The sequence below is a fragment of the Thamnophis elegans genome, chromosome 13 (assembly GCF_009769535.1).
Source record: "Thamnophis elegans isolate rThaEle1 chromosome 13, rThaEle1.pri, whole genome shotgun sequence".
Classification (NCBI taxonomy): domain Eukaryota; kingdom Metazoa; phylum Chordata; class Lepidosauria; order Squamata; family Colubridae; genus Thamnophis; species Thamnophis elegans.
This window is the reverse complement of record NC_045553.1, coordinates 2,543,458-2,552,543: the sequence shown is the minus strand read 5'-3', so window position 1 is coordinate 2,552,543 and position 9,086 is coordinate 2,543,458. Positions and strand designations below refer to the sequence as shown.

General features: G+C 46.5%; 1 protein-coding gene across 1 annotated transcript; it reads right to left on the bottom strand.

Annotated features, from left to right (window-relative positions):
• Nucleotides 1-441: 441 nt before the first annotated feature.
• TMED2 (transmembrane p24 trafficking protein 2) lies at nucleotides 442-7,445 on the bottom strand. The gene is given in 4 exon segments (XM_032230099.1): nucleotides 442-575; nucleotides 3,943-4,135; nucleotides 7,094-7,255; nucleotides 7,258-7,445. Coding segments are annotated over 4 exon segments (489 nt in total). The 5' UTR covers nucleotides 7,276-7,445; the 3' UTR covers nucleotides 442-459.
• Nucleotides 7,446-9,086: the final 1,641 nt, after the last annotated feature.

Below are 9,086 nucleotides of genomic sequence, written 5' to 3'. Positions count from 1 at the left end.
TACCAAAGTCACCCATCTGGCTTTTTCATGGCTAAGGTGGGACTAGAACTCACCGTCTCCTAGTGATTGACCCAAAGTCATCCTGTCAACTTTCAGGTGTGAGGCAGGACTGGAACTCCCCATTTCCTGGTTCCTAGCACTTTAAGCATCACACTACACTTAAGTAGCTTAAGTCTTTCTGCTGCTGTGGTTAATCACACCCCACATTGACCACGGCCATTCACTGCAACTACCCAGTCTCCTCCTCTCTTCCCACCCCGCCCCGTTTCAGAAAAACCACTTCCCTCCTCCTCTCTGTTGCAAGATCGGGTTCCTTCTCTTCCTCTTCTGCCAGCCTATTCACTCACCTGTGTCAAATGCTGTTGTGCCAAGGGCTAACAGACCAATCATTAAATACAAAAATGGAGAGGAGGAAGAAACACACCCCACTAAAAAAGGACACAGAACCGCACGCCGAGGTTACTTACTCGCTCGATGTACTCTTTCGCGAACTTCCATGTATTCCTGTTCGTGCTTGACGGCTGTCATGGCCACCGCTAATTCGTTAATCATCTCTTCTAGCTTGTTCTGGTGAGCTGCGGAAGAATTACACAACCTCACACTTGGGCCAGAGATAACGACAACCCAGCTGCAACTGTGAAGCCATCCGACATGTCCACGGCGAGCAAAGTATATGAGCACAGAACCTTCTTAAAATAAAGCCCAAAGCATGCTAGCTAGGTCATTTATTTTAACTCCCACCTAAACTGTTTACGGTCCAAGGAGGGCAGCTGTTAAAGAGACAGAAACACCATTCCGAAGAGTCTCTTTCCTCCCCCCACTCATACACAAAACCCTTACCTCTGTTCTTTCAGGCGCTGGCACGGATTAATTTTCCATCTTGTGTTACCAAAGAAAGGAGGAAATTTTCCCAGATGGGAAAAAAAACAGATCCCACCAAACTTACAGGAAGAACATCGAGGCCAAGACAATTGTGCAAGCGAAGAGTGCGTTATTAGTAGAATTGGTTTTTACGGTGACTTTGAAACATGCTAACACTCACAAGCGGTTGTTTCACAGCTCAACTGCCGCTCCGGCAGAAGATATTCCAACTGTGATCTCAACTCAAACGCTTCCCTTATCGTAGGGCACTCAGTTAAAGAACACCACAAAGCCAGTGCAGAATTATTGAGTTTGGGAAGAGACCCGACTTGCTGTCTGATCTGATCCATTGTAGGAAATCCAGAGCACAAGCAACGGGATGAAAGCAGGGAGGCAACGATAATAAAAGAACAATAAAGGAACGGGGGGGGGAGCTTTTGGCATAGGATTCTGAATGTTATAGCCCGCCAGCGGCCAGCACAGCTGGTGGCAGACTCAAGACAGTGAGGAGGGTTGGGGAGGAACCTGGGCCAGTCCTGGAGTCTGGGGGAGGCTCGGATGAGGGCTCTGTGTCGGAGGCAGAGAGGGGGCCAGGGCCGTCTGACAGTTAGCTGCGTCAGAGTCAGACATCAGTGAGGCAGAAGCACAGCTGGAGCCTGTTCCCCAGGGGAGCTGCCAGGAGAAAGGAACAGCTAAGGAACAAGGGCCAACTCAGGAGTAAAGACACAGGCGGACGGTGAATGGCCCCTCCCATAGGGTATAAAAGAGGAGCAAAAGGGGAGTGGAGTTTGCAGGGGGCAATTAGTTCAATTCATGAGGGGGAAGATCTGTTCCTGATTTCTTGCCAAGTAATTGCTGCTACAGCCTGGCGTTTGGAAGATATCGGCCTGGCAGCTTTCCAAGCCCGATAAAGGTCTGTAGTTGTGAAATCTCTGGGAAGACTTTGCTGGAGAGGAATTCCCTTTAAAGTAAACAAAAGGGGTTTTATCAGGACGAGGAGTCGGATTTGTGCTTTTGGGAAGCCGAGGTGAGAACACCCGTTCGTCTCCAGTCCTGAAGATAGCAGGAAGCAAGGAAAAGAGACCGGGGTATTTTAAAACGGAAGGTGAAGATTGCAGCATGAACAGAAAAGGAAAGAATGGAAGATGGGCAACGCAAATTCTGCCAACTGCCAGCAGTTCGTTCTGACTGGCTCCAGGTTGACTCAGCCTTCCGTCCTTCCGAGGTGGGTAAAATGAGGACCCAGATCGTTGGGGGGAAAGAGGCTGACTCTGTAAACCGCCTAGAGAGGGCTGTAAAAGCACTGTGAAGCGGTATATAAGTCTAAGTGTTATTGCTAAGGGCTATCTCATTTTTTAGTCCAAGGAAGGCTCTGGAGCTGCAGAGCCTGTATCTCCGTTGGTGAACAAACATCTATTTGTTTTGAGACGAAAGGGATAACGATCTTGAAGTGTTTCTTTGGCATATGACACTCAGGCCTTTCTATCCGAACACGACAACCCCCAAGTCATCAATAGATTAGCAAGGAGCCCCTTATCCCATCACGCAAAGCTCTGTAATGCTGTTAACAGTTAGGAGAAGCAAAACCAAGAGGGATTAACAGACTTTCTTCGGAGAAGAACACCTACCATCCCAGGTATCTCCACCACCTAAGGAAAGCAGAAGAGGTGAGCAGGAGGGAGAGTCAAAAGGAAAGAAGCTAACCCCCCCCTCCAAAAAAAAAAAAACAACCAACGGGGACAATTTTAGCACGGCCCTTTCCAACAGACTTTAAAAGAGGAGTTGCCAACTCTTAGGACCGGCCGTCCCATGGATTAACAGCTTCCCCAAAAAGGGAAGTTTTTGTGGGGAGCATCGCAGGAGGGGCTCCATCGTGTTCTCTGAGAATCAATACGGACGATAGCCTGTACATGATAGGGGGATGAGGATGTGCTTTGCCTCAGGGTGGAGCAAAAGGGTTGCATTTTCCCATTTTCAAATCACAATTCTCTGATCAAGGAGCAGAAAGGAAGGAAGGAAGGAAGGAAGGAAAAAAAAGAAAATAAGAAAGAAAATAAGAAAGAAAGAAAATAAGAAAGAAAATAAGAAAGAAAGGAAAAAAAAAAAAAAAAAAAAAAAAAAGAAAAAAAAAAGAAAGAAAAAGAAAGAATAGATAAAAGAAAAAGAAAGAAATAAGAAAGGAAAGAAGAAGGAAGAAGGAAAGAAGAAAATAAGGAAGAAAGAAAAATAAGAAAGAGAAGAAAAGAAAGAAAATAAAGAAAATAAGAATAAAGAAAATAAGAAAGAAATAGAAGGAAAGAAAGAAAATAGAAAGAAGAAAATAAGAAAGAAAATAAGAAAGAAATAAGAAAGAAAATAAGAAAGAAGGAAAGAAAGAAAGAAAGAAAGTGGAAGGAAGGAAGGAAAAAGGAAGGAAAAGAGAAAGAAGGCAACCACAGAATAGTCTGTGGGAAGGAAGGCTGGGAATCTAAGAGATAAGAAAAGAATAGAATAGTAGAGAATGAGTAAATAGAATAAAGGGCTATTCACTCGTATAAACCAGGGGGAAAAGTCTATCAAGGACCGTCTAAGAGATAGGAAAGAGCTGAGGGTTAAAGTTGAGCCTGGCCAAGCATATCCATACAAACAGCAGCATAGGCCACACAGAGAGATAAAGACCACGGGACACAAAAAAAAGTCAGCCACCAGCCCGATGTTCAGAACCATGTTTCAGTGTGGCAACCCGCTTCCTATACAGCCACTCATCCTATCCGGAGCTTTGAAGAGAGACGAAAACTGACACGCCTAGACATGAAGGGACGTTGGGGATGGCGAGCTCTGCGGGAAAGGCACAAAAATGAAATGCAAACCAAGATCCACCACATGGGAGACCTGCCCCCGCCGTTACTCGGGATGTTCACATCGGAAATCGTTTTCCCCTGGAAAAAAATTCCATTCTGGCACTGAGAGACGTCGTGATGCTGCTCTGGCGACATTTCAAACCCCAAAAGAAAGAAGAGCTTAGAACCTACGAAACACATAATGTCGGAGGGGGGAGGAAAGGCGGCAAGCAGGGGAATTGTGGGGGGCGTCTGGCCTCACCTTCTGTCTCCATGTCCTGTCCCTTAGGAGCTTCCCCAATGTCGATGGTGAACATCACGATCTTTGGAGTCATGGTGGACATTTTGTTGCTGAAGCAGAACTTATACGTCCCGTCCATGTGAGCCGCGAAGGTGTATTTCCCACTGGATTCTCTGTCGCCTTTGTGAATGCCCTTGTTATCGGGGCCTGTGATCTGAAAGCAAGGAGGAAAGGGGGGGGGGGTGTTATTCTTCAATGCCCCCAAAGCAAAAGAGAAGCTTCTTTGTGGAACTCGTGTGCGAAACGTGGCAAGGGTGGTCAATAATAACAATATATGTTTCAACGATTTGAGTTCAAAGAGAGCCAATAAGGAAGGTAGTTTTGGTTAGAACACTGTGTTTTATGCGTCTCCAAGCATGCACACCGTTTGAGTGACTTCGGGTCACCAACTTCCTCACAAGGGTTGTTGTTTTAGGAAAACCAGAGGTAGGAACATGAGGTATATAGGTAAAGGTTCCCGCGCCATATGTGCTACTCGTTTCCCGACTCTAGGGGGTGGTGCTCATCCCCGTTTCAAAGCTGAAGAGCCAGCGCTGTCCGAAGACGTCTCCGTGTCATGTGGCCGGCATGACTCATGCTCCCAAAGCGCACGGAACGCTGTCCCTTCCCACCAAAGGTGGCTCCTATTTTTCTACTTGCATTTTTTAACGTGCTTTTGAACGGCTAGGTTTGGCAGAAGCTGGGACAAGTCACGGAGCTCACTCCGTTACGCGGCACTCGGGATTCGAACCGCCAAACTGCCGACCTTTCTGACGACAAGCTCAGCATCTTAGCCACTGAGCCACCATGTCCCTACTGAGGTTATGTACGCTGCCTTAAATTGACAGGGGGGGAAAAGGCAGAATAAAAACATAATGTGTAAGAATCCAGCAGATGGCATTCAATACTGCTCAGAGATGGAATTCCAAAATGAATTTCAGGGTATGAAAATGTGGTATTGTTCTTACTGGATGTTATCAATTCTAATCAGGGAATCTAGTTTCCACAGTAGCCAGCCAGGAGTGTTAGAACGCAACTCACAAGAAAACTATATCATAGCAAACAGACTTAGGAGGCAATCGAAATAATTATCTACACTAAAAGAGAACAGTACCACAATCCCACACAACTATGTGTCCTGTTTTGTGTTACTTTAACCAGGAAACACTACAACCCTACACCTGTCCTAATTGATCAGTGATTTCCTCCAGGTAGCTCCAAACAACAGTTATATATATATATATATATACATATATATACATATATATATATATATATATATATATATATATATATATATATATATATACACCATAACATACATACATACATACATATATATATAATATATATATATATATATATATATATATATATAAAAGGCAACAGTAAAAAAATATTGGTTTCTGTCTGGATGGTTTCTTGTGACGAGCCGATGACAGAGAATGGAAGTGTGACCTTCCTCCATATTTGGGCATACCAGGGGTTGTGACTTTAAATATATACCTTTCACCCTGGCCTGGCTGCTAAGGAGTCGAGCCCTGTAGCTCAATGGTAACACATCTGCCCAAGAGGCAATAGAGCACAGGTTCGATTCCCAAGCAAGGGTATGGCTAGCTGATGAGAGCTAAATAGCTTGAATAGATCTATACTAGTCTCCCTTTATTTATTTATCAGCATAAATATAACAACATATATATATATAGAAAGTTCAACAAGCTCATACAGGGCCACTGCTATTGTTCAACCTTTTCTAAACACACACACACAGACACACCCAATAAAGCTAAACCAGATGATCCTCCGGAGTTTATCCCGCAAAACCAACAATGGCGACATATTTTTTTTTTTGGTTATAAATTCAAAAGTTCTGCTAAGAAACGACAAATAGCATTTGTCGAATTATTTGACGAAGAATTATTGTTTGGCTTGCCCGTAATCTGTCCCTGCCTGGTGGACACCTCATCCTTCCTTCTTTCTCACACACAATTACTTCTAACCCATTTTGTCGTTGTTCTCAGGCTTCTGCTCTTCGCCACTACGTCCAAGTAACGGATACTACCGGTAGCAAGTTACGGTGGTTCTCGACTTTGTTTAGCGACCATTCCAAGTTATGACGGCACCGAGGAAACTGTTTTTTCACACTTTGGACTGCTGCAGAATTCTCCACGGTTCACAGGATCAAAATACAAGACCCTGGCCCACTGGTTTCGTATTTATGACGATTGCAGTGTCCTGGAGTTACGTGATTCCCTTCTGAAGCAAAGTCAATGGGGAAGGCGAGCTCATTTAACAACCGAGTTATTTAACTTACTTAACAGCTGCAGCGATTCCCCTAACAAGGGAAGGAAGGTCATAAATGGGGGCAAAGCTCGCTTAACAACTGTCTCGCTTAACAACTGTTCTTGCTTAGCAGTGGAAATCTGAGGCCCAATTCTGGTCATAAGTCGAGGACTGCCTGTGCAAATGCATGTGGCTCTACTCCCAGAGCTTCCCTCTCTCAGAAACCAGGAAAAGATCTCTGCTCTCGTATTTATGACGGCTTCATCCTCCCGGAGTTACGTGATTCCCCTTCTGAGAAGCAAAGTCAACGGGGAAGCCGGGTTCGCTTAACAACCCCGTTATTTAACTTACTTTAATAGGTGCAGCGTTTCCCTTAACAACGCCCACCAGGATGATCATAAAAAAAAGAGGCAAAGCTCGCTTAACAACTGTCTTGCTTAGTAATGGGGGGGGGGCAATCCTGGTCATAAGTCGAGGACCACCTGTGTAAACGCATTCGATGTACATGTGGCTCCACTCTCAGCTTCCCTTCCTCAGAAGCCCCCAAAACTGTCACCGCCTGAGCAGCTCCACCGCCTCTTTTAAGCAGCCCGGAGTAGAACCTCCAGCTGGCAAAGCAGTCTACCCCACTCCACCCCCCCCAAAAAAAAAACCCCTCATTTTCCCCTCCTAAATTTGGGTCGGGGCGAAGATAAAAAGCTCCTCTCCACCTCCCAGCTTGCCAAGGCGCAGACCTGAGGCCGGCACTCTGCACGCGCTCAGAGGCCCCCTGGCCTTCCCACAAGCCCCGCAGCCCGGATTTTTTTTTCCCCCACACACGCAGCCCGCCCGCCCGCCCTCCGGGACTCGCCTCGACGTCGATGTCGAGGAAGCCTCCCTCGGCCACCTCGAAGATGAGCCCCATCTTGGTGCCGGAGGGGACCCGCTCGAGGAAGCACTCCTCGGCGTGCGCGTCGATGCTGACGAAGTAGCCGGCCGCCGGGGCCCAGAGCGCGGCCAGTAGCGCCAGCACACGGCCCGCACCGGCGACATGGCAGGCGGGAGGCGAGGCGGGCCACGCGACGGACGGAGAGCGAGGACGAGGCGAGCCGGGCCGCGAACAGGCGGGCAACGGAGAGCAAGGGGGGCGCCGCTTCCGGCCCAGGGCCACGCCCCTTCCGGTGCACGGGGCCGCTCCTCATAGGCCCGAGGCGTCCTCGATGCCACGTACCGTCTGGGACGCAGCGACGCTGGGCTGGGAGGGGAAGGTGGGAGAGGGGCGGGGCAGAAGGAAAGAGGCGACGCTGATTGGAGGAAAAGAACTGACGAGGGAGTGTAGAGAGATGGGTGGAGTGGCTAAGGACGGTGGCTCGTGAGGCCAATCGGCGCATATCGAGGACGGGGGTGGGGGGTGAGAAATGACTCCTGCGACGGCGGCTCGGAAGAGACATTTCCGACCAAAAAGCGTTTTGCTCTGCTGGAAAGCGGGGTTTATTCTAAAGGCAACTTTTTCAACAAGCAGCCGCTTCAGAGGGGATGGACTACAAAACCCATTATCCCGCCTCTCCACCGGCCGCGGGTCTGAGCGTCCTGCAGAGTCTTCCCCTAAACGGTCCGCCTGCTTGGGGGGCTCTCTGGGAGTCTCTTGGACTCCAAACCCCATCATTCTGTGTGTGTGTGTGCATGATGGGCCTTGGAGTCCACGTGCTTTGAAGACTAGCATTGCACTTATTTGATGAGGTCGATACACCCTGAAAAAACAAAAATAATGGTGATCGGATAATGGAAGTGGGTCAGGCCAGGTAGTCCTCATTTAGCGACTGCCCCCATTTAGTGACCGAAGGAAAGCTGGAGGGAGACTCATCAGCACAGTCGCCATTTCATCTGCCAGTGGTTTAGGATACAACCTGTATCCTAAAAGAGGGTGCCTTCTCTTGGCCAGGACCTTTCTGACCGCTTTATGACATAGGGAGGCTGAAGTGGTTGTAAGTGAGAGGACCTGTCCTAAATCACTTAATTGGGCTGTTTCCTGGGTTCGGGAGTCAGAGTCTTTCCTTTCATTCAATCTCCCTTCCAAATTCCGTAACCCAGACAAAGACCAATTTTTTGCTTTTTAGGTGACTTCCAGCATCTCTTCAAAGATTCACCTCAATTTGAATAATCCTAAAACTTCCAAAACACCTAGAAAAAGAAATAGAGGAATATGCCCATCGAGCATTAAATGCCCAGGGATTTGACGTTTATCCAGGCAGCTGTAAAGTGAAACTACCTTACAATCCAATGGAGATTCTCAGTCATCCAGATCGTGGCTGCCCCAAAGGTGCTTTTTCCAACTGGAGTTTCTTTGGTTTTCTTGAAAACATTTGGCTTCTCATCCAAGAAGCTTCTTCAGAACGGAAGAGAGAAAAAAAAACCCAAAAAACCCCACTTGCCTTTTTGGAAAACACCTTTGGGACTTAACAATCCAAGCTTTCCAGCAGGTTGTCATTAATGAAGTCTATTTCAAAATATTTAATATTACTACTATACAGAAGTCCCAAGAATCCTTTCTTGACATATTTTTTGTATTAAATGTTCTATGTAATAGCTAGAGAGATAGAGACAGAGATTAGATAGATAGATAGATAGATAGATAGATAGATAGAGAATATATCTCATCTATATCTCTATCTATCCACACACACACACACACATATGTATATAACTATCATACACACACACACACATATATATTATATGTATATACTATAATACAAACACACACACATATATATGTATATAACTATAATACACACACACAAAAGAATACATAATGCAAATCACATGACCAAGAGGATGCCTGCAATGGTCATAAGTGTGAAACA